Genomic DNA, 26494 nt, shown 5'->3' on the forward strand with positions numbered 1-26494 from the left:
ACTGAGGTGTGAAATCTAGTTGAAACTGATATTGGTAATCTGGCATTTTACCCAACAAGATGTATCCATGAATAAAGCTACATGACTCCCTAACCATCAGTACATAAGAAACCCCAGTAAACGAAAAATGTAACCAAAAGGTCACAGAATTTTAAAATGTAAGTGACACTGACCTACAGTTATAAAGAATTGCTAAATATCACAATGTATCCACATTCCAAGGAACATGACTATATTCCAAATTTAAAGTGAGTGGGATAAAATGTTATTCAAATTAAAGAAAATGTTAACATTAAGGACGTTCATGTATATATGGATGAACAAATGTACATACATGGACCCCAAAGTGACGCCTATGTTCAGCTTCTGCCAAAATGAACTTGACCCCAAAGTGAGCTCAAGAAAAATCAAATAAACAAGTGGTGACTACTCTTACCTTTGGACCATCTCTTCTTAAAGGCTCCTTCAACAACTTGGAGGGTGTTACTCGCCTGAGTAAGGAGAAAGAAAAATTACAGCACTCATTTTGATGGATATAACATTTTGTGGTTTTGCAAAATATTACAATTCTGTCATGTCTAAATTGATGAACTGGGACATAGCATGAACACAGATCTAAAGGTCTTAAGTTCATGGTTTGTACACCAATTAAATAAAAATAAAACAAAATACATAAACACAGAAGTGAAAAGGTGATTCTACCATATATGCAATTCATTTGCTTTCTGTCTGCATTCCATTAACTTTCTGTTTGCATTCCATTCACTTCCTGTCTGCATTTCATTAACTTTCTGTTTGCATTCCGTTCACTTCCTGTCTGCATTCCATTCACTTTCTGTTTGTATTTCATTGATGCTTCCATTTCATCTAGTATCTCATCCTCTTTTAATTATGATCTAAGAAATGCATTCAGATTACTGCTCAATTGTTACCTTTTTATCATTCACCCTTTTTAATGAAATGGAAATGCATTTACTGATATTGTGTTTTCCATTACTGAGAATGGCACCAATGGGAAAGTATTATATCTTTTAATCTTATTTGTTTTAATAAAACAGCAAAATAAATTCCAACAGCATGGAATTTACAAAAAATTAAAATATAACCACAAATGCATGTGAACAAACAATAACTGAAGATTATTTCTCTGTAAATTTTATTTCTTATTTCATTCAAATATAGTTTTATATATTGTGGAAACTTTGTACTCTGTATTGCCAGTGATGATTATTTTGGGTTGTTATTATGTTAGCCATGACAAGAACAATCTCATGGCCTGAGTGTATAGGATGAAAAATTGTCATTGTAAATAAACTGATCCTAGATTACCATGCAAAAATACTTTCAAGTGTGGGAAATTGGCATCTGTTTTCTTCCAAATGCAATCCTCATTCTGTCTGCATTCCTGTGCTACCATTTGCATTCACTGTGCTACCATTTGCATTCACTGTGCATATCATTTGCATTCACTGTGCATATCATTTGCATTCACTGTGCTACCATTTGCATTCACTGTGCTACCATTTGCATTCACTGTGCATATCATTTGCATTCACTGTGCTACCATTTGCATTCACTGTGCTACCATTTGCATTCACTGTGCATATCATTTGCATTCACTGTGCATATCATTTGCATTCACTGTGCATATCATTTGCATTCACTGTGCTACCATTTGCATTCACTGTGCTACCATTTGCATTCACTGTGCATATCATTTGCATTCACTGTGCATATCATTTGCATTCACTGTGCATATCATTTGCATTCACTGTGCTACCATTTGCATTCACTGTGCATATCATTTGCATTCACTGTGCATATCATTTGCATTCACTGTCAATATCATTTGCATTCACTGTGCTACCATTTGCATTCACTGTGCTACCATTTGCATTCACTGTGCATATCATTTGCATTCACTGTGCATATCATTGCATTCACTGTGCATATCATTTGCATTCATTCTGCATTCAAACTGCATTACTTTTACTTTTCTTCATTTTATGATGATTCCTTTTTGTTTCACTGAAAAATTACCTGTTTTAGAGCATGCACACATAAAAAAATAATGATTTTCCAGCAATTTGAAAATATGAGGGTGCCAAAATTTTACAATATTAATTGCAACATGACAACAAAAAATCTGTCACTCCATATTTCAATCAAGAACAGGTATGCAGACAAAACATTTGCAAGGGAATCAACACCCATAAAATGTTCACTTTTATTTAACTGTTGAATAAAAAAATTACAACACATATTATGCTATATAATTAATTCAAGCTTTTTCAAATAACTATAAAACAAGAGTTATCAGAGAAAAAAAAACTAAGCTCACAGGTATGCCATGGTTGTCTCATGTTACACTTGTTATCACAGCATTTATCAAAGAGGTTAGAATCATATTACACAACCAATCCATCCATGCATGTGCATGCCAATGTGAATGAAGTTATCCAGCTATTCTCATTAAAAAGTCATGAAAAGTAGGTCATTCAAACCTATTTTCCTCTTGATAGTTTCTCAGTGATGCAGGGAATATTCTAATCAAGTTACATAAAGATCAACTGAAAATGTACTGGAAAAATAAAACCTAAATGCTGCAGATAACCTGCATACATAAAGTAATTAGCTCAAGAGAAAAAGACAATGTGACCTACTTTCCATTAGGGAAGAGGAAGTATGATCAATTTGACAAAGTTCCATGTAGATACTATTCCTACAGCTGATGATCTGCATTGGGGATAAAACATTTACAATGAAGTTTACTTATAACTTATAAACAAGAAAAACTGGGCACTGTGACCAACTCTAGCCTGGAAAGGTTCAGAATAATGTACGGAACACCCACACACACCCCAAACTAGCACTTTATGCCTACCAATTGAGATCTGATAGCAAGACAAACTTTTTCACTGTGATTAACATGCAAGCAACAGTTCTGAGCATAAAAAAGTACGTTACTCTATCCTACATTTTCTCAGAGTGGTTTAGAATGATGGATGAAGTTCCATTAATATACTATTCCAACAGCTGGAGATTTGCCCGAAGACAAAAATTGAGTTAAACTGGAAATAACAGCCATACTGTAAGAATGTCTGTCACTGTCATTTGCTTTCACTTGTGATAATTATGCAAGGGGCTCTCTGAAGATATCTAGCTCAAAGCTTGCAGCAGCATCTTAAAATAAATTTTGTTCAGTGGGGTTAACCTGGTTGCAGACAACATTGATGCCTAAGATGATGCTGATGATGTAAAGATATAGCACAAGCTCTCATTCACTTCTTACAGGTAAGCTAATTTTAAGTTACCTTTTTCTTTCTACCTTCATATAAGTTACTTTTTTTTAACTAGCTTATAATAATGTTCATGATGAAATAAAATATTGGCTTACATCCTGCAGTTTTTAGTTTGTCACACATCTAGAAATATCTTAAATTAGAGTTCAATTCCTGTGTCAACCTCTACAAGTTTATAATACAGCTGTAGCCTTTCATCTCAAATCATTTAAATTTTGAAGGTCTGTTAACACTCTTACTTACCCTGTCATATGTAAGGGTGGTCTGCCTTTCCTCTGTAAAAAAAGGAGAAAAAACAAAAGCTTTTATTAGAAATTTAATAAATATGTCATGAATTATTTTTAACAATATTCAAATCTGACCGAAACCTGCTTGTTGAATTCCCAATCACCAGTAACCATAATATATCTTCATATGTTACAATATCTGTATATAATAATAATAATAATAATAATAATAATAATAATAATAATATTAATAATAACAATGAGGGTTTTGTATAGCGCCTAATCTTTAGAAGCTCTAAGCGCTTTACAACATTAGACAACACCTATAAGATAAAAAACATATAATAATATTATTACAAAAACAAACACCATGAAATTAGAAAAAACATTAAAAAATAAAAAACATGCTGAGAATATTTCAGGTAGGAAACATTATTAGATCTTTAAGTTTGTTCTTGCAGTCGAAATAAGTGAGTTTTGAGAGCTCTCTTGAATGTGATCACTGTGTCTTTGTGTCTAAGTTCAGTGGGCAATTCATTCCACATTGCTGGGCCTTAGTATGCAAAAGAACGCTGCCCATATGACTTTGTTTTCATAGTGGGAATAATGAGTATAAGATTGTCAGAGGACGAGCGTAAGTATCTTGCTGGTGTTTACACATGGGTGAGATTGGATAGGTATGTTGGACTAGAGTCCGACAGTGAAACATAGCACAGAGAACAAATTTTGTGTTTGATTCTGGATCAAATGGATAGCCAGTGTAGGGTACAGAGCAGCGGGTAGGTGTGCTCTCATCGTGGTACTCTAAGTATGATCCAAGCAGCTGTGTTTTGAACTTTTTGAAGTTTCTGGAGTAGATATTGAGATGAACCAGACAGAATTGAGTTACAATAGTCCAGTCTTTAAAGTACTAATGAACACACAAGTGTTTTAGTGGCATCAACTGAAAGATATTTGCGAACTGAGCTGATGTGTCTCAGCTCAAGATATGCAGCCTTGCATATGTTCATGACATGTTGGTGCAATGTGAGAGTACTGTCCAGAATAACACCTAGGTTTTGTACTGATTGTGTGAATTTAATGTTGGCATTGCTGATATTTATTGTCTGAAGTAAAGGATGTGAATGAGGAAGTCTTTGTGTTGTGATCAGAATGGCCTCAGTTTTATCATCATTCATCTGCAGCTTGTAACATGTCATCCATGATTTCACATCAGAAATGCACCTCTCTACATCTTGGATGGTAGCATCAACTTCAGTTGGGTGGCTAGATTTGTGTATTTGGGTGTCATCAGCGTACAATTGGTGAGACACTGGATGATGATATATGACACTTGAGAGTGGCTAAGTGTACAGAATGAAGAGAACAGGTCCAAGAACAGACCCCTGTGGAACACCACAACATAAATCAACTGGGCTGGAATGTATTCCATTTGCAGATACAATTTGTGTCCTCTTGACCAAGTAGGACTTGAACTACAGTAAGGCTGTATCATGAATGCCAAATACATGCTGCAGATGGTGAAGTAATATATCATGGTCTATTGTGTCAAATGCTGCAGACAAATCATGGAGGGTGAGGACTGTAATCTTTCCACTATCCAACGCAGACAGAATGTCATTAACTACTTTTAGAAGAGTAGTTTCAGTACTGTGGTAAGGGCGATATGCAGATTGTACATTGCTAAAAAGACTGTTTGAATTTAGATGAGATACAAGCTGGGATAGAACAATCTTTTCTAAGATTTTTTATATGAATGGGAGATTAGAAACTGGGTGGTAGTTCTTTAAATTGTTATGGTTAGTGTTGGTTTCTTCAGCAGAGGCTTTACAATGGCAGTTTTGAAAAATGATGGGAATTCCCTGGATGAGAGAGGTATTAATAACATCAGTTAGTGAAGGCAATACTGGATCTAAGCACTCAAGCAGCAGTGATGTTGGAATTGGACCAAGTTCACATGACTTTGGTGCACTCTTCATCACGATTGTACATACAAAATCCATAGAGACAGGTTCAAATGCTGCTAATGGTTGCTGCTCAAATTCTGTATCCCAACTGTATGGTGACAACAAGTCAATTGAAATTGTGATGTCAAGCTTATCACGAATGGTTTGTACTTTGTCATGGAAGAAATTTGCAAACATGTTTGGAAGGACAACTGGAATATTCTAAGGAATACCCAATACATGCATCAATATAGGTATTATTGTTGTTGTTGTAGGCTTAATGCCAATTTTCAGCTCATGACATACTATTGTATCAGAAAGAACCTGGGAAAACTAAGAATGGCTACTGCCAAGCTTTCTCACATACCCAAATTGGCTGAGGCTGAGACTCGAAAATCCTTGCTGACAGTGGTGAGGTGTCATTAATCTGTAAAGTCAAGTGCTTTAGACCACTTGGCCACCCAGGGTTCCCTAATAAAGGCATAATCCATATTGTACTTGAAGTTATACTGACCACACATGCCTTAATAAAGTCATTCTTAATAATGTACCTGAAGTAATGCCCACCACACATAACTTAATAAGGCCATTCTTCATACTGTACTTGAAATAATACCCAGCACACATGCCTTAATAAGGCCATTCTTCATACTGTACTTGAAGTAACATCTGCCACACATATCTTAATATTGTTGTTGTTGTAGGGTTTAATGCCATTTTTCAGCACACGATAGGCTATACATGGTGGCCAGTATTAATGGTGGAGGAAGAACCCGGGAAAACCCCAGAAAGAACCACCAACCCACGAGAAGCTACTGGCAAGTTTTCTCACATACCCACATTAGCCGAATCTGAGACTTGAACCAACACAGAGGTGAAATGGCAGTGATCCGTAACGGAGAGCGCTTTAGACCACTCGGCCACCATATCTTAATAAGATCATTCTTCATACTGCACTTGAATTAATACCCACCACATATACCTTAATAAGGTCATTCTTCATACTGTACTTGAAGTAATCCCCACCACACATGCTTTAATAAGGTCATTCTTCATACTGTACTTGAAGTAATACCCACCACACATACCTTAATAAGGTCATTCTTCATACTGCACTTGAATTAATACCCACCACACATACCTTAATAAGGTCATTCTTCATACTGCACTTGAATTAATACCCACCACACATACCTTAATAAGGTATGTGTGGTGGGTATTACCGCATACTGCACTTGAAGTAATACCCACCATGCACACCTTAATAAGGTCATTCTTCATACTGCACTTGAAGTAATACCCACCATGCACACCTTAATAAGGTCATTCTTCATACTGTACTTGAAGTAATACCCACCACACATACCTTAATAAGGTCATTCTTCATACTGCACTTGAAGTAATACCCACCACACACACCTTAATAAGTTCATTTTTCATACTGTTCTTGAAGTAATTCCCAGCACACATGCCCTAATAAGGTTATTTGTCATACTGTACTTGAAGTAATACCCATCACACATTCCTTAATACTGGTGTTCTCCATACTGTACTTGAAGTAATACACACCACACATATCTTAATTAGGGCATTCTCCACATTATGCTTGAAGTAAAACTCATATTGTATGACTCCTGAAAGGGAATCACCTGACAGAATCTACTTATTCCATCATGACTTTCTTTGAATTATAAATGCCTGTTGTCTCATTATAACTAAACTGTATGGAGTAAATCAGTGTCAAATAATTTATATGTGTTTTATTTGGTTATGACCATGCAGGAGAAAAAAATGAACCTTCAAAGTGGAGAGCTCTCAAGAAAGAAAAACGGAGCTAACCCTTCTAGGGAAAAGCAGTTGTCAGCTTGTCCTGACTGGGTGAAAATTGGCTGGACTGAGCAAAACAGATGCAGAATCACACTTTGAGACTAAATCTTAGTGCATTTTCAACCCTTAACAAATGCCAAAGTTCAACAGCTATAAACAATTTATGCCTATTTGTTGTCAGTCTAGAACATGTTGCAAAGAAAACAACTTCACTTTTTTATACACTGATATCAGATGTAAGCGTGATGCTAACAATGGGTAAATACTACATTATGCTGCTATTTTATACTTAACACTTGATTTCTTAATGGTCTGGAAATATTACTGCTGATGCAGGTAACCAGTATTTTCAAGACTAAACTTTACTGATACATTGTCATGCCAATGGGATAATGCTTTATTCATGCCAGTGGGATAATGCTTTATTCATGCCAGTGGGATAATGCCTTACTCATGCCAGTGGGATAATGCTTTATTCATTCCAATGGGATAATGCTTTATTCATGCCAGTGGGATAATGTTTTATTCATGCCAGTGGGATAATGCTTTATTCATGCCAGTGGGATAATGTTTTATTTATATATGGCTGTAATTACTTTGCAAACTTGTACACAGAATTAGTATTTAAAGGGTCTCAGTTGATTCCCACCAACTTTCAGACAATGCATGCTGTTGCAATCTAATACAGCATGAAATATCAACACAACAGTCAACTGGTCAAAATCTGATTAGAGCAATGACCTCGAAATTCAGATTCTTTTGGCCATTCAGACATCTTCCTTTAAAAGTACTCATCTGTAGCTCTCTATAAGGAAGTTTAGACAAAAATGAAACTCACTTGTCCCAGGGATTTTTTTTCCTGAGCCCTGTTCTAGATCGTAAGTTGAATACAGCATGTCAAATCAAACTGACAATCTCATCTCATATCTAGTCAATGTTAAAATGTCTTTTTAGGCAAGATATTTTCATTTATTAAATGTTTGATGCTCATCATTTTTCCTTCTTTCAAATTTTTGTATGTAAATTGGTGACTCAAAATGATGTTGCAAGTAATATCAAACCTATCAGCATTATTACTCTTATAAAATTAAAACAAAATTAATTAACTGCACTTACCTTCTTCTGAACAATTCTGATGCTTGCTTCTGAGTCTGTGTCAGATAGTCTTCTTTTCCTGCCTGACAGCAAGCTCTACAAAGTTTTACAACAATCATAACATAGGTATTTATCTCTTCAGGATTGGATTTCACTAACAGAAAATAAATTTGAACTTAAACTTAAGCCCAGAACACAGTGATCTGATTGGTCAAATATTAAGTTTTACTAATCTGACCAATCAAATGTCTTCAGTCAAGACTTAACATTTTATTTAATTGGTGAAATAGTGACTGGGGAAAATGGTTGATATAAAGTTCCGCTGATGTAAAAAAAATTGTTCTGGAACTCTCAATATAAAATGGTTATCTCCATTACCTACCTTTGTGTTTGTATCTCAAATGACAGATTTAAAATATGTGTGAATAAATTTATTCTGACATTAGTTGCAAAACATATAACAGACAAACTGAAGGTCAGTTTCAACTCTATATATATATATATATATATATATGTATATGCTCATTTTCCCCCCGTTAACTTTACATTATCAGAATTGTTCAGTATTTTATGATATTGCACACTTTCATATTCCATTCACTTGCATAAAGGAACTACTTTCTATTGTTAATAAACAATGGATGCAGATGCCAGCACTTTTGATTTGTAAACAAATCATGTACACTCGTGTAGTAGGTGTTTTACGTTGTGGTTGTTTAAATTTGTTTCTGAATGAAGTAAAGCAATTGTTTCGTGGACTGCCACATACCAGTTGCTTTGGCACAGTCCACATTAACTTTTTGATACAATGTTTTGGATTTAGGCTAGCTATACAATAGACGCAAGAAAGGGTCCTTACAAATACAAGTGTCAAGACATAAACTGTCTTCTTTAGCTGGTGATAAGAATGGCAAAAAATACACTTACAGCTTTACATCCTGAATTTCCTCAAAATGTGCTTTCTTAGTTCTGCAAATCCGAATTACATTAGCCATGTCATAGGTTCTCAATCTTGATTACACATTTTGAAATTGAACTGTAATTGCAATTACATCCTCCTTACTGCACTCAAAATGAAATATGCATTAAATTCCATAGCGTTGTTTTGGTATTTGCAATTGAAAGACTTCATATTTTTCCCATATTATGATTTCAAACATTCAATGACAGAAACAGAAACACATTTGCAGATGTCAACATGCTTCTCGCTTCTTCAATCTGAAGTATTTCATGAATGTGAAACTGTCACATATAAATCCAATCCATAATCACGAAATTTGGTATGATTTGAAAGAAAAAAAGATAACAAAATCTAATCATTTCAGATCAAATGGAAAAGTTGTTGCAATGCACATTCATTCACAATGTGACTCCAAATTTTAATTTTAGCTAGACACGCCATTTTCTTTCGAAAGTTATGTTGAGCGTGTGACTAAGTTCAAATTTATCTGGGCAGAGTTATGTGCGCATTAATAATGTTATTATTGTGTAATGATGAATCTGCGCTTGTGTATTTAGTTTGGAATACAGCATATATTCAGTTATTTTGTTTCTTCTTGTGTATTTTGTTAATATAATTAAGCATTAGGTAGAATTAAACAAAATGTGCATACAATAAAAAGGTTACTGCATTTGTATGGGAAAATATGAACTTGTTTTGTCGGATGAATATACTGCACTACCAAGGTCGTGCAGTATTTACATCCGAAAAAAAATCTTGTTCATATTTTCCCATACAAATGCAGTAACTTATATATATATATATTCTCTATAAAATGCCCATTGTTTCCGATTCCAAAACTGGGATGAAAATAATAAGCATCAAAATATTAAAATGATTCAGCTCTTTCTTACTAAGCTTGGTTAAAGGTCACTGGCCTTACTCTAACATATTTCTCTGAACATCAGATTTGCATTACATGATCAAAAGTAGTTATACTCGCACAAAAAGAATAAAAATATTATCAAGTCTAAAGAAGAAATAATAATTACTAGAAATAAAAGTATACAAGGCTGTTACTTCCCCATAGCTATGATTTCAACCTACACCAACCGGAAATGACGTACATTTATCCCCACACGATGAAGTAGATGCTTCTTACTGTCAAAAAATATAACACTATAAACTATGGATAGGGAACATTTAGAAAGCCAATTTACTGTTCAGCCTTATATCGATATGTGTGCATGACTCACTAGATTGTGTTGCTTTCAAAACTGTTCTTTCGTTTCAATTTATTTTCAAAATTCCCATTAATACAGGTAAAAAGGAATCAATGCTGGCTTCCCTATGTCAGCCAACTTCGTAAACAAAAATGAAACTGGCACACTTAAAAGAATCTAAAATTGGTTTCCTTATGTCGGCCGACTTTATAAAAAAAATAAAAAATCAACACACTTAAAAGAATCCAATCAGTTTCCGGGGTTTTCTAGCTTTGTAATAAAATAATCTTTGTATCTGATATTCGGTCAGTAAGTTTAAACAATGAGTTTATTGCTCGCTGCCAGTTGTGTTTATTCATCACCCAGGCTTATATTTGTTTGCTACATGTACTCATAATTGATACAAAAGAGCATTGATGAATGGAGGGTAAAGAGTGTACACAGCAATAACTTGCTTTAATAACACTTCTGTATCCATGCTAGTGAAATGATTATCATCTGCACTCACAGTGAATGTAATTTCAAATAATGATTTTTAATTGCAAGATATAATTGTATAGTTAACCTGGATACAATACATTCTTGGTCATTTTGAACCTTATAACATATCATGCGTGAATAGCAGGTGCCTTCAAGCAATCGGGTGATATTCCCGTCTCATTTGTGATTCTGTTATCTGACATAAGTGATACACGCTACACTAAGGATGCATACACCAGCTGGCATCAGCTACATATATGGAATTTGTGGATATATTTTGTTCTTTAATAAATTTCGCATGATGAAAAAAGAAGGAATAAATGACAATACAAAGTTAGTTTCTTTCATTTTATTTTCAAATAAGTGTTTTGTTTATCTGTTTTAATGTACCATGGGGGGGGGGGTGACAAATCCAACACAAAATTTTTGTTTCTTAAGTCCTGGGACAGGAAAAAAAATTATTTTATAGTGTCCTGATATATATGGTAAATATGGTGTGTGTGTGTGTGTGTGTGTGTGTATATATATATATATATATATATATATATATATATATATATATATATATATATATATAACTGATTCTACAGACTTGTATACCAATAAATGATAAACATCCTAAAGTAATACCTCATATTTCTTTTTAAAAATCCTTTTTAGTTCATATTGGTTATAATAATGCTGAATAAAGAGTTTGATCAAGGTCTACACTCTGCATGTTCAAAAAGTATTATGATTATTTTAAACATGAATATTTTACATCCGCAGTAACATTACTGCAATCTTTATTTGATATATTTTACTTACACTCTTTCTCTCTTTTCTTATGCACCAAAAAGCTTTCTACGGACTTTAGGAGGATTTAGGACTTTCCCATCCCTGACCCTATTCAATCCCATTGATTCAATCCACTTTTTTGTGTGGTAAACAGGGTTTTTCAGAAAAAGAAAGAACCCTTTTGTCCCATCATCACTCTTTTGGTTACATCCATATGCAACACAGTGCATCATATTTGCTGTACAAAAGTATAATCATGAAATATATAAGATACACAATTACGTGGGGAAATTAAACACGCCAATGGCTAGGTTGAATGGAAGGGATAAATATATGTCATTTCTGTTTTTGGCACATGGAAACCATTGATTGGTTACTGAAATTGCTGAACAAATTTTTCATTTAAAAAAGCAGATTTTTAAGTCTAATTAAACATTTTTATGGTGTGCATACATAACAAATGCATTTTTTTATGACTATCATAGTATCACACATCTGTACAATATATGTGGCCAGTGACATTTAAAAATGTTGAATGACTATTAACACTGCTTACTGACAACCTACCAACTACATAAACAGTTTTTCAAGTTCCTTCTGTATGCCCTTTTCAATTAAATATTCTGTAATTTAACAAAAAAATATAAATCAATGATTCAATATTTATGCCTAAGAAAATGAAAATTACCACATAAACTGATATTGGCCTAACATATACAGATAAACCAGCATATAAAAAGCAAGTCAAATTTAAAACTAATATTATTAACCAATTACAGAAACTACATCACTGTTCTGAATTTAAACAGTGCTTAGATATATTAAAATTGTTGTTGTTTTTAAAAATACTAAATCTGAGTTTATCTTGAAATGTTCTGAAATGTGACTTTAGTAGGAACCCAAAATTTTGTTTTATTCAAGTCATAAAACTGACAAGCTATGGCATTCTTATGAAATTCTCATGTCCTTACCCTTTGTGTTCCTGTGCTCCCAGCCTCTGACACATTGTCTGGAATCTCATGTATGGGTGTGACACTCCTTCGCCCACTATCAGACACGTACATCTTCTTAGCCTGTGATCAACAAACAAATCTGTAATATGACTGGCCACATGTTCTTATAAAGTTTTATATTACTCTGCATGACATTAAGCTGTATACAGACCACTGACTGGTCACATGTTCTTATTAAGCTTTACATTATTCTACATGGCTTAAAGCTGTATAAAGACCACTGACTGGTCCCATTTTCTGATTAAGTTTTATATTACTCAGCATCGCTTTAAGCTGCATAAAGACCACTAACTAGTTGCATATTCTGTTTAAGTCTTTTTTATATGACTCAAATTAGTTTAAAATGGAGAAGAAAAAAATTCTTTTGATTTTGAAAAGGAAAGGGTTTTCAGTTTATTTAAAGTTCACTGCACTTGAAGTACAAAGAGTTCATAACCAGAAATGTTATTTGGTATCAGAGGAAATTCCGTTTTACTGATGTTTTTGGTTTTGATGGGTTTTGCTGTCATTAAGGAAATGACTTTGACTTACCTCTTCTAGGATTTGTCTGCACACAGCCTGAATATGCTCTTCACTTACAGCCTTCGCTCCATTATTTAGTCGGATATTTTTTATTCCAAGCACAAAAAACTTCTACAAAAAAGAATTGCATATCCATATAGGTAGAGAACAAATGAGACGTGTATTCTATATCATTGTGCTACTATGTTTTATGGTGTTTATCAATGATAATGTTGCATCTCAAATGAAATTTAACAAATATACACAAAGTAGCATGGCAGTGAAAATAATGTGAAATTCAATTAATTAAATATCCCTTTTTGGTCAAATGACTATTTTCTGCTTTAATATTAATTTTCCTCATAAAATTCTGTAAAAGTGATCAACACTGTTTATTTTCACAAACCACAAGAATGTACTTCCATTATATTACCAGACAAATAAACTAGGTATATTCTATAAATATACTGTATATTCTTGCTCATACATTCAAGCAAAATGCAAACTAGCAGACCTAGTCCTGCCAACACATAATGCACTGGCAAACCTGGGTCTATGTAAATTTGTTAGGATTTATCAGTAGAACAAAAAACACTGCCCAAGATCTGCCAGCACCTTATGTGATGTCAGATCAGGGTCTATATTTTTTGCATCTGGATTCGACTTATAAGCAAATGCATATGGTATACTATGTAGTAATTAATGACATTATAATGTAATGATCTAACCATTATGATCTGATTAGAAATAATAATTACATTGAAAATATGCTAAGCACTGTCTTATTATTATTAAAAGGAGTATTATGCATGATTTTCAATAAATTTTTTAGTAATACCCTTTTTCTCGGATAACATGCCTATGTTCAACAGTAACCTCACCCACTCCACTATAGAAACCTGTGGAGACTGGGGTGTGGGGTGGGGTCTCACAAAATAAGTCCATCCCCACTTCCTACCAATGGGTTAACAAAAATGTTGGCAAACAATCATAATCTTTTGTAAAAGATTCAACAATTTTTGAAGAGTGTAATTCATTCAATTTGTTGCTCAAATAATAATGACAGGTATTGTTATGTATAAACGAAACAAAAAACTTCAACCAAACCAAAACCTTCAAGGAAAAATCCAACCTTCAAACTTGTAATCACTACATTATTTCTTATTAAATTCTAAGCTTTCATACCAATTTTAAAATTGTAGCTAACCAGATAATCTAGATACAGGCCAAACATTAATTATCATAGGATGATGCTTCATTGGCTCAACTAGGTACTCTACAATAAAATGAATTCACTCCCTTTCTCTTGCAGTGATGTAACTGGCACATCAGGTATATGATAATTGTGGGGATATAAACATTTATATACAGGCCAACATTCCTCAGATTGCTTCTCAATTTTTTTATTCACCAAACTGTCACACACCATATCTACTAAGATGGATATGAGATAAAACATGTATGTGTATGAATTCTACATTTTTATATGTGGGAAACCCAATCTTCTTCATAAAAAGAACCTTTCTGACAGATGTAATAAATACAAGCCAAGGCCTAGTCAAAACAATTCTGCAAACTGTGTGACTCTGATCCCTGGTGAAAAGATTGTTAGCATATCACAGAATGAAATTGTCTTAGCTTCAAAATTATTGATATAATGTATTGTACAAAATTCATCAAGGGTTTTAGGAAAAGCCTCTAACTAAAACTTTTATGCAAAGCTAAGAACTAAGAAGTTGACCCCAAGATCAAAGGGACAAGATCACATATCACAGAATGAATTGTCAAATTCAAAATTATTCATCCATAGTATGAAGAAATTCAATAAAGACGTTTTAGAAAATACAAGGAAATAAAACAACTTTAACCAAAAGGTTAGTGCAAATTTTATATGAATGTGACCTTGACCCAAAGATCAAACGGACAAGCACACATCAAAGAATGGATGGTGAAGGTTCATAATGGTTCATCACAAGTATTGGGAAAATTCATCATAATGTTTAGAAAATACAAGTAACTCGAACACCATTAACTAAAACCTGAACACTAACTTTCTACAACTTGGTTCTCAAGGTCAAAGGAGCATGTATATCAGTGAATGAATCACCTTATCCCAGTATAAAGACAATCTATCATGGTGTTTAGAAAATATAAACAAATGAAAAAATTGAAAGAAAACCTTTACACAAATGGGTTAGTGTGCATATCAAAAAACATATCGTCTTAGTGTCATCCTAAGCATAAAGATAATTCATCAAGAGGTTTATAAAATATTGGCAAGCATAAAATCTGTAATCAAATGTAACCTTGACTCCAAAGTAAATGCGGAAAGCAAGCATGATGCAAAGCTAATTGCCATATTCTAGAATGATTCATGCAAATTATTATGACAATCTATTAAGGGTAATAGGAAATATATGCCAATAAATAAACATTAACAAAAATCTTAACTGTTGCCACAAATGCCACGTGGCCATCACCTAAGTAATAAAAGAGATTAAACCTTGCTTCTCACTAATGTGAGCTCAACAAAAATACATTATAATTTAGCTTTGATTTTTTCTCCTTATAGCTGACTTTGTCAGAATGTGTCCTTGACCCAAGGTCAAAAGTACAAGTGAGCATGTCACAGAATGAACCATAATAATCCATCTTGAGCATGAGTAAAATGCATCAATGGGTTTAGGAAATATATGCAAATGAAAACTAACAAAATTTTCTATGACTATGACCTTGACCCCAAAGTCACAGGAGCAAGCAAGCACATCAAAGAATGACTTGGCTTAGCGTTTCATGGTTCACCACATTTTGAACTAAATTCACCATGGGTTCTAGGAAATATACACAAACACCTTTTAGAGAAACCACAATGCAACTTTTTTTATGACTGACATTGACCACAAGGTCAAATGGTCAATCAGCGTGTTGCAGAATGAACTATATTTACTTCATAATGATTCACCCCATGAATAAACAAATTCTATCAAAGGATGTAGAAAATCTAAGCAATGGAAAAACTGTCAATCAAAACCTAAACAAACTTTGCTGTTACTGTTCCCGTTATGATGATTCATGCTGATTAAAAAAAAAAATCTATCAAAGGGTGTAAGAAATTTATGCAAATGAAAACCTGTAACCAAACCTTAACATACTGTTGCTGCCATTTCTATTGGAAAAAGTACTGCTGTCTAACTTCCCACTAATGCAACCTTGCCAAATTAATTACATTACAATGCTTGTAAATTCAAAATTATAATAGATCAACTGATATCATATTTCAATGCTTGATTATAATTTTAAAAAATATTCTTGAGTGAAATAGATTCATAGAACTGCAACCACTATCTGCATGGCTATCAATTGTAGTACAAACAATGGAGAATAAGGCTGTTTTCCCTGACCAGGACTTGGAATCTTGAAAGGATTTTTTTCTTTAAATATATAGTGATATGCTCTCAGATATTTCCTTCAAAAGGTAAATAATGTGGCTTAAAGGAATACTTCTTATTGAATAGTAAAGTGTGGTACACCCAAAATTTGATGATTTTTATTCTATCACAGGGACATATCTGGAGAAAAAAAACCCAATGCATTCCAACATTTCTTTAAAAAACATTTCATGCTGGCCTCCTATTGTCATTAGAAAAAATATATAGCTAAGCTTGCAGAAAAACTGTAGTAGACTAAACATATATACAGGGAAAATAAAAATAATAACATTTTTGACCTGATTAAATATGACAATATAATGTTAAGATTTCTTTCAAATTCTGAATGTGTCTTTCCTTTTTAATGCAAGAAATAACTTGAAAAATTAGATTTCATTGTTTAAAGGAAAGCAACTGAATTAATACTCATCAGAAGTTATATTTTTTCAGGTCATTCCTGATTTGTTTTCCTATACTGATCAAATTTGGTATGCTAATTCGACATTACTTACATCCATGTATTTCTGTATGACCTGGTTGATCTCTTTGTTCAGTGACTTCTGTAGATTTTGCCGCAGGATGTCAAGTGACTTGGCTGCACTTGTAACAATACCAGCTCTGAAGGGGAGAAATAAACGACCAATACATCAAATAACTGAGCTATAGCTTACTGTGTTGTCAAGTTTTAAATTATTGTTAATCATCATCATATTGACATAATATTAAATGTTGTTTTAATCCAAATAATACAGTCGTAAATCATATGGGGCCCAAAGTGGCCAAGCGGTCTAAGGCACTCGCCTTTACAATTCACTTGCATATCTCACCTCTGTCCATGTTAGTTCAAGTCTCAGCTCAACCAACACAGGAATATGAGAAAGACTGCCACTAATTTCTTGTGGGTCAGTGGTTCTTACCTGGTTTTTCCTCCACCAAATATACCAGTCACCATGAATAGCCTCTCATATGCTGAAAAATCTTGCTAAACACCTAATAAACAAACCAAGCCAAAATTGTAAACAAACTCTGGCATGCATACAACTTGCCTATTAGGTGCAGAACAGGTACAATTGTCTAAAGGTAACTTAAAATATCTCCACTGCAAAAACGGATTGCAAGATAAAAAATATTCTTGGCACTAATATTGTTTTGGTGATTTTATTAAGATAAAACAGGTCAGCACAAAATGATTTGGATTTAGCTAACTTTTTGCTCTGTGTATGGCAACAGAGTGGGTTCGACAGTCAGGTCTGTATATTGGGAAGGTATTGGGGAAATTAGCGAGCTTTAATTTACTTTACTCTATGTAAAGCAACAGTCAGTTCTATATTTAGGTCTCTATGAGAGGTTGTCATTGCAAAAGTTAGCAGGATTTATCTCCCTTTGATCAATGAATGCAAACAGAGAGGGTTGTATACCATATATGTTGGGACACCATATTTGTTGGGACACCATACATTTATTTTATAAGTAATTTTTTTGGGCACTGTATGTTCTGGGACACATCGTTTTTTTCGAGTCATAAGTTGTGGGACACCTTTTAAATCATTTGAAAACTACGTCAGAAAATGCACTCAAATGTAAATTTTATTAAAGAAACTTTAAAAAAAAACCACTGTGAGTGTTCTTTGTTTACACTTTTCTTCCTAGATGCAAATTTGCTAACAAGAACTCAGGTAAGAATGAATCATTTGTATATATGAGAACGAGTTCAATTAAACTTTTTCTGTTCTAATTTATGCTTCAACAAAGTTTTAAAAAATTAAATGTCAAGGTTTATTTGCCGTTCGTGCTCGTTATATGACTTATTTTGGCAAAATAACTATTGATGAGCACAGTATAAACTATTCACTGTAATTATGTAAAAGTATATTCAGAGAGAGAGAGAGAGAGAAAGAAAGAGATAGATACTGGTAGATAGTGATGGTACAGAGTAATTGATAAAGATACTAATTCCGAAACCGAACATCTTTTATTTTCACAGCAGTGATATCTGACATAATGACAAGTGCTGCTGAACAAACCTGAATGCTGCTAATATATTTAATTTAAATCCTTTATGCTCAGATCCATCAAATTCGTCCTCTTCACTGTCGCTACCATCACATGCAGTATCTCTTATGATATTGTCCTAACATCCATTAAAGTTACTGTTAATATCACAAACATTAAATAAGTTTTGGATCAGATCTGCATTGTCATGAAGCGATTCGTACATCTTTTATTTACACAGCAGTGATATCTGACATAATCCAAGTACTGCTGAACAAACGTGAATGACGCTAATATATTTGAAAGAAACCTGTTACACAGTTCCTACTGGCTTGAAACTCAATTTCTGGAAGTTCACTTGACACAAATTCCTTGGCATAAGCGCAGATCGTGTTGGACAAGAACCCACTTTGCAATTTTTCCATCTAACTCATTGCCTCATGATACTGGTCTCCCGCTCCTTACTAAATGTCCCCATTCATTCAGCTGCTGAGAAAAATCTATTTTTAACCAGTTTGCAATGGTTGGCTTGGGGATTTTGAAATGTCTTGCTGTTACTTGAATTCCATGAAATTTTGAGAAATTTACAACTTCCTCTTTTTGCTTTAATGTAAAACACTTGTATTGCCCTCATCTGACATCATCATTTTCGTAGGCATCATCTCTCTCTTGACTGGGGTCTCCAATTTCGTGTCTTTATGCACCTGGTTCATTTTCTTTTACTTCACATTCCTCCTCTCTAGCACGCTTTTTTGGTTGACCTATGAGACTCTTAGGTGAAGCTTTAGGCAACGCATTTTCTTTCCATGCACGAGGCAAGGTCACTTCACTATTCGAGTATCGCAGTACAAACTTATCCATAATAATGGAGATCTATAATGTGGTTTATTTTGTTTTATTATTTCCCCATTATATATGCTACGTATGCGATAGCAATGACTGCGAGGAATCTTTTTGTGTAAATGTGTGAGAAGTTATAGTTTCAAAGTGTTCCATTGTTTCTATTTATTATCAAAATCCCAGTGAAAACTGATATAAAGAAATCAAAGTTGGCTTCCCTATGTCGGCCGAATTTGTATAAATATGTATAGTTAAAAACAAATCTCCACGCTAAAAGGAATCTAAAGTCTGCTTCTGGGTTTGGCTTTGGAATAAATTAACTTTGTATTTGATATCCTACCAGTAAGTTCAAACAAAGAGTTTATGGCTGTTGCAAGGTGTGTTTATTCAACACCTGGGCTTTCATTTATATGCCATCTGTAGACATAATTGACACAAACGGGTTTCGAGTTTTTCAGTGTAAATAGTATACACAGCATTAACTTGCTTTTAATAATACTTTTTGTAACCCATGGAATCAAAAAGATTGTCATTTGTACCCTGGATATAATACACTCTTGGTTATTTTGCACCTTTCACTGTGTAGCATGAATGGCAGGTGCTTTTAAACAATGGGTTGATAATTCTCCCTCTCCCTCTCTCTCATTCATATGTGATTTTGCAGGATCCAGTTTTCATTCTCATGACATTCAAACCTTTGAGGACAACCAAACATGATTCGTTTCTCAATATTCATGTCAACGACCAATGTGTTGTGTTGTCTAACGAAAAGCGATAACATTATGGATGCATTTACTACTTATACCGAGTTCGTGGATATATTTAACCTTTAATAAAATGATAATGTCGACCAAAAAAGTGAATAAATGAAAACAGTACAAGGTTAGTTTCTTTCATTTTATTAATCTATTGTATTGTAACATGAAGTGTGACCGGTTGTGGCAGGGGTGGGGGTGGGTGGGTGATGCAAATTGAACAAATTTATTTCATTTCCTGTCTTGGGACACAAGATGTAGGTTAAAAAAAGTCACCCTAAGTTCTGGGACACTGAACATTTTTTTTTTTTTTTTTGTGTCCCAACATATGCGGTATATACAGTATTCATGTCTGTATGCCTGGCTATTACTGGGAAGTTAACACAAAAGTGAGCAGGATGTAGCTTACTTTACTGTATGTCGGTGAACAGAGTGGGTTCTATATTCAGGTCTGTATTATCAGGTTGGTATTGGCAAAGTTTAATAGCATAATTTAGCTTAATTTGCTTTGTGTATGGCCTGTGTGGGTTCTACATTCTGGTTTGTATACCAGGTTGGTAATCTGGATTCCAGCTGGATTTGGTTTACTGGTGTTTTCCTGCACATGTGGTCACAAATGGATCTACATCCAGGTCTGTATGCTAGGTTGTTATTGTGAAAATTAATAGGCCTTGCTCAAAGTATGTAACTAAAGTGGGTTCTGTATTCAGGTCTACACAGCAGGATTTTATTGGTGAAGTTAGCAGTATTTATCTTACATCCCTGTATGAACAGCCACAGAGTGGTTTCTGTATTCAGGTCAGAATACCAAGTTATTATCAGGTACATTTGCAGAAATTAGCTTACTTTGCTCTATATATAGCCACATAGTGGTTTCTACATCCAGGTCAGTATACCAAGCTGTGACTGGGGAAATTAGGAAAATTTAGCTTACTTTGCTCTGTATATAGCCACATAGTGGTTTCTACATCCAGGTCAGTATACCAAGTTGTTACTGGGGAAGTTAGGAAAATTTAACTTACTTTGCTCTATGTATGGCCACAGAGTGGGTTCTATATCCAGGTCTGTATATCAGGTTGTTACTGGGGAAGTTGGCAAGGTTCTGCACCCTCAAGTTGAATGGCTGTGGCTGAAAACAACAATGTAGGAGTTAACTAAACAAATATGATCATACATAGTATTCATACAATGAAATGTGTTTGCACTATTCCTTATCTGTAGTTAAATTACTGAAAAAGATTACAAGCAACTAACCATGTGCACATATAACTGATGAAGACATTTTTCCTAATGTTTGAAATGTTTAAAAATATTCTCAGTGTTTCAAATTCCCGTTGGCTATTATTAGTAAAATAAATTCATTATTGACAAATTTTAGAAAAGCAATATCTTTTTGGTGTATTATGTTTCTACTAAAACACTTACCTGGTCACATTACATTAGTATAACTTTCTTTGCTACCTATGAATCCAGCCCTCCCTGAAAGACGGAAAAGGTCTCTCTTTCAATATATTATATAGACAATGGGAAACAACACTTACAGGCAGACCCCCCTTTCTACCTGCTAGGTGGCTATTGCTATACCCAGTTTTAAAACGTTTTTTTTATACTCAAGTGACACCTAAAAGGATGCTTGCATTGTGGGGATGGATGGTAGCTATCATTTGTAATGTGATCAGTAAATACCACAGCGAAACATAATGTACTAAGCATTTTGCTTTCTCCTGCAAATATATTACCTGATCACATTACATTAGAAGTATAGACCAGAGGAAGAGGAGGAAGAAATGCAGAGCATCCTACCTCAACCTGTGTTACCGAGGAGAAGCATGATCGCTCTACCAATGGATGAAATTCTCCTAATGTTAGTTTAGCACAATGGGTGACCTGAGTTACACACTTGTTAGTTGATTCTTGTGTGATTCTGCACTTCATTATGCATCGTTCTTACAGTTTTTGCAGGCAAATCTAGCGAAAGTGGCCAAGACAACTTGGTTACAAGGTTGTTCCATCATCAACTGGGGTGGTCAGTGTCTGTGTAGCTACTACTGGTCTAATGAAGTTCAGTTCTCTGCTTTGTGAGGTCATGTCTCACTGATAAAAGCTGAAGAAAGTGGTCTGGGCATGCCATACCAATGACTCCACTATGTCTCAAATGGAAACATCATGTCTGAATGCCTGATTTATGGAAATTGCCTGTATTTCTTAACATGCAATTTTAACGAGGCATACCTGTTCCTTTCAGCATACATTGATTTTATAATTCCCTATAGCCAAGCAACTAGTGCTTGTGGATTATGTCTTGCTTTCCAGACTTGAGAGGCAGAAAAACCCTGGTCCATCTGTTGCAGGTGTTCTTCACAAACTTCCAATAATATCATGGAACTTTGCCTCTCTTGGTGAAATGGTGGAGGAAGGGGGGGGGGGCGGATGGTTATTTGTTGATTGCAAAGTGATGGAAACCATTTCTTTAACAATGTCATAAGGACTAGTGATCTGTCTGGATGGAAAATAAGTAAAGTTCCACAGAGACTGCATGCTGAGGCAAAAGCTATTAGAAAGCAAGTCTTATATGATAGCTGATTTAACTTGATGAGTTAAGCCATGTCAACACCCTGGAAAAATTCCCTTTTGGGAACAACATGAGTGAGTGTGGTCTGGATAAATCAACATTGGACATCAAGTCAGAAAGGTGTATATTCTGTCCGATATTGTTTTTTCCATGATTTCGGAATGTGTCCAAGCTCATGGACTTGTATCTCTTTATTCTGATGGAGGTTAACTTTTTGTCTTCAAAGAGTGAAAGAAGTTGGCCAGCTGAGGAACAGAGGCAAAGAATGGTCTGACATTAATGATGTGACACCAGTCATTAAAAATCCTTCATTTCCCTGTGTATGCCTTCAGAGCAGAAGGTCTTCTAGTTGTTGCAGTCCTCTCCACAACTTAAGTTTGGAACTCCTTTTTGCATAAGCTGTCTCTGACAAGCACCAGGCATGAAAGAGGAACTTCTCTGGCCATCTGCATGAATCAAATAATACACCCTCACATCTGTCAAGAATGTTTCTGTGCACTGACATTACACTATATTTTCATGCCTCACAAATGTGTGTGCATGTGTGCATGCATGCATGTACTATTTAACTTAGGACTGTCATGCCCTAAAGGCTTATCCACAATAGAATCCTGAAAATTTTCTTCTTGTGTCATCATTAAAAAGCTTAACAATAAAGGCTTATGATCATCTCTCATTCCAATGACATGAAGATTTAGTGAGGTCTTCAAAATCTTCAGAGGGGACTAAGGGGACATTTCAGTGTCTCCCTGTGAGAGATTCTGAAGTAGGACAAAGGCATACTGAAAAGAAATAGATATTATGTGCCTCTGGAGCTGTTTTTTTATTAAGCTGTTTTTAAAGGACATTAGGTTATGTATTCTCTGTCCATACCATACATGCTTCATGAATGTGCTACTGTGAATCTCTTGCATTTGTTGCACCATGTTGTCATCTCTGTACTGAAAAGAGAATACACCAACAAGTGTATACAACAAATATAACTGAAATAACTGCCACCCATGGTATACCAAGGAGTTAAAATTAGAGTAAATGTCTAAAAACAGCACCCAGGAAATTACACTGGTGAACTTGTTTGTTGCTGCATGAAATCAAATGTGACAAATCAAACAGGATGATAATTTAAATAATACCAACAAATTCACCAGAATTTACAAAAATGCTTTAAGTACCAAATAAAACATCTGACTTACTGTACCAATGAAAATGAAAAGTGGTTGATTAAATTTAACTTATACAATTTTATTGAATTTTAACTGGATGGTCAGGAGGACATAACTGCACACGATACCAAAAGTAAAAACTAGCTTAAACTGGGTATAACAGTAGCCACTCTGTGGGTAGAAAGGGGAGTTACTCTGTATGAGCATCCTCACTCAGTCTATATAATATATATAGACAGAAAATCATTTTTCTGACTTTCTGTAAGGTCTGGATTCGGAAGTAGCAAAGAAAGTAATGTAATGTGATCAGGCAACATATTTACCAGAGAAACACAGCACTGCTACTGCTGTAGACATGCTTTAATTACTACAATGACTATTTAGATACTGTGTACAAAACTGAACCAGATTATTTAGATACCATGTACAAAACTGAACCAGATTATTTAGATACCACGTACAAAACTGAACCAGATTATTCAGATACCATGTACAAAACTGAACTAGATTATTTAGATACCATGTACAAAATTGAACCAGATTATTTAGATACAATGTACAAAACTGAACCAGATTATTTAGATACCATGTACAAAACTGAACCAGATTATTTAGACACCATGTACAAACGGAACGAGATTATAATCAACTATTACATAGCTCACTTCTAGGAAATTTTCAGTGACCTTCAACAACCATTGAAATACTTTTCCTACAAAATAATTCAGACTAAAGCCATCTTGCCCCATGTGACTGGGCAGAAAAAAAGAACATTCTATGATAACAGTGTAAGGACACTATGAGTTTATGAAACTATTTTCTTTTCTTTCCCTTCAAGCCATATAAAATCTGCTTCAGAAGTTATTATCTTTGTCTTTGAAGCCAGATTTGATTTGTCTAACTTCACAGCAATAGTCAATATGACTACTATTAGAAGCATAGCTAATGATCACTAATTATAACAATCAGTTAGTACAGTTGAAACCTCACAAGAAATGCATTCAATCAACATTTTGAATACCAACTCATTCACATGTACAACACACAGTAACCTGTGGAGAGTAATTTGTCATAATATGGAATGTATTGTCATTATTATGGAAAGTTGAGAGTAATTTGTCATAATATGCAATTTATTGACATTAATATGGTAAGTTGAGAGTAATCTGTCACAATATGCAATGTATTGACATTAATATGGTAAGTTGAGAGTAATCTGTCACAATATGCAATGTATTGACATTGATATGGTAAGTTGAGAGTAATCTGTCACAATATGCAATGTATTGACATTAATATGGTAAGTTGAGAGTAATCTGTCACAATATGCAATGTATTGACATTAATATAATAAGTTGAGAGTAATTTGTCATAATATGCAATGTAGTGTCATTATTATGGAAAGTTGAGAGTAATTTGTCATAATATGCAATGTATTGACATTAATATGGTAAGTTGAGAGTAATCTGTCACAATATGCAATGTATTGACATTAATATGGTAAGTGGAGAGTAATTTGTCATAATATGCAATGTATTGACATTAATATGGTAAGTTGAGAGTAATCTGTCACAATATGCAATGTATTGACATTAATATGGTAAGTTGAGAGTAATCTGTCACAATATGCAATGTATTGCATTAATATGGTAAGTTGAGAGTAATCTGTCACAACATGCAATGTATTGACATTAATATGGCAAGTTGAGAGTAATTTGTCACAATATGCAATGTATTGACATTAATATGGTAAGTTGAGAGTAATTTGTCACAATATGCAATGTATTGATATTAAAATGGAAAGTTGAGAGTAATTTGTCACAATATGCAATGTATTGACATTAATATGATAAGTTGAGAGAAATTTGTCATAATATGCAATGTATTGACATTAAAATGGTAAGTTGAGAGTAATTTGTCATAATATGCAATGTACTGACATTAATATGTTAAGTTGAGAGTAATTTGTCATAATATGCAATGTATTGACATTAATATAAGTTGAGAGTAATTTGTCACAATATGCAATGTATTGACATTAATATGATAAGTTGAGAGTAATTTGTCATAATATGCAATGTATTGACATTAATGATAAGCTGAGAGTAATTTGTCACAATATGCAATGTATTGACATTAAAATGGTAAGTTGAGAGTAATTTGTCATAATATGCAATGTACTGACATTAAAATGGTAAGTTGAGAGTAATTTGTCATAATATGCAATGTACTGACATTAAAATGGTAAGTTGAGAGTAATTTGTCATAATATGCAATGTACTGACATTAAAATGGCAAGTTGAGAGTAATTTGTCATAATATGCAATGTATTGCATTAATATAGTAAGCTGAGAGTAATTTGTCATAACATACCATGTTATTACTATGGTAAGTTCACCACTGAACAAACATC

General features: G+C 34.0%; 1 protein-coding gene across 4 annotated transcripts in view; it reads right to left on the reverse strand.

Moving 5' to 3' along the window:
* Positions 1 to 26494, reverse strand: part of LOC149776797 (uncharacterized) — a 64986-nt gene that overhangs the window by 22494 nt on the left and 15998 nt on the right. For all 4 annotated transcript variants that reach the window (XM_089941492.1, XM_089941491.1, XM_089941493.1 and 1 more), the window contains exons 5-11: positions 21369 to 21475; positions 17272 to 17377; positions 13362 to 13463; positions 12789 to 12890; positions 8419 to 8493; positions 3546 to 3577; positions 437 to 491 (exon numbers count right to left, since the gene is read on the reverse strand). In XM_089941492.1, coding sequence (XP_089797618.1) covers positions 437 to 491; positions 3546 to 3577; positions 8419 to 8493; positions 12789 to 12890; positions 13362 to 13463; positions 17272 to 17377; positions 21369 to 21475 — 579 coding nt within the window. The remainder of the gene's footprint in view (positions 1 to 436; positions 492 to 3545; positions 3578 to 8418; positions 8494 to 12788; positions 12891 to 13361; positions 13464 to 17271; positions 17378 to 21368; positions 21476 to 26494) is intronic.

Source organism: Sinohyriopsis cumingii, chromosome 18, assembly GCF_028554795.1.
Source record: "Sinohyriopsis cumingii isolate HCF-2022 chromosome 18, ASM2855479v2, whole genome shotgun sequence".
NCBI classification, from domain to species: Eukaryota; Metazoa; Mollusca; class Bivalvia; order Unionida; family Unionidae; genus Sinohyriopsis; species Sinohyriopsis cumingii.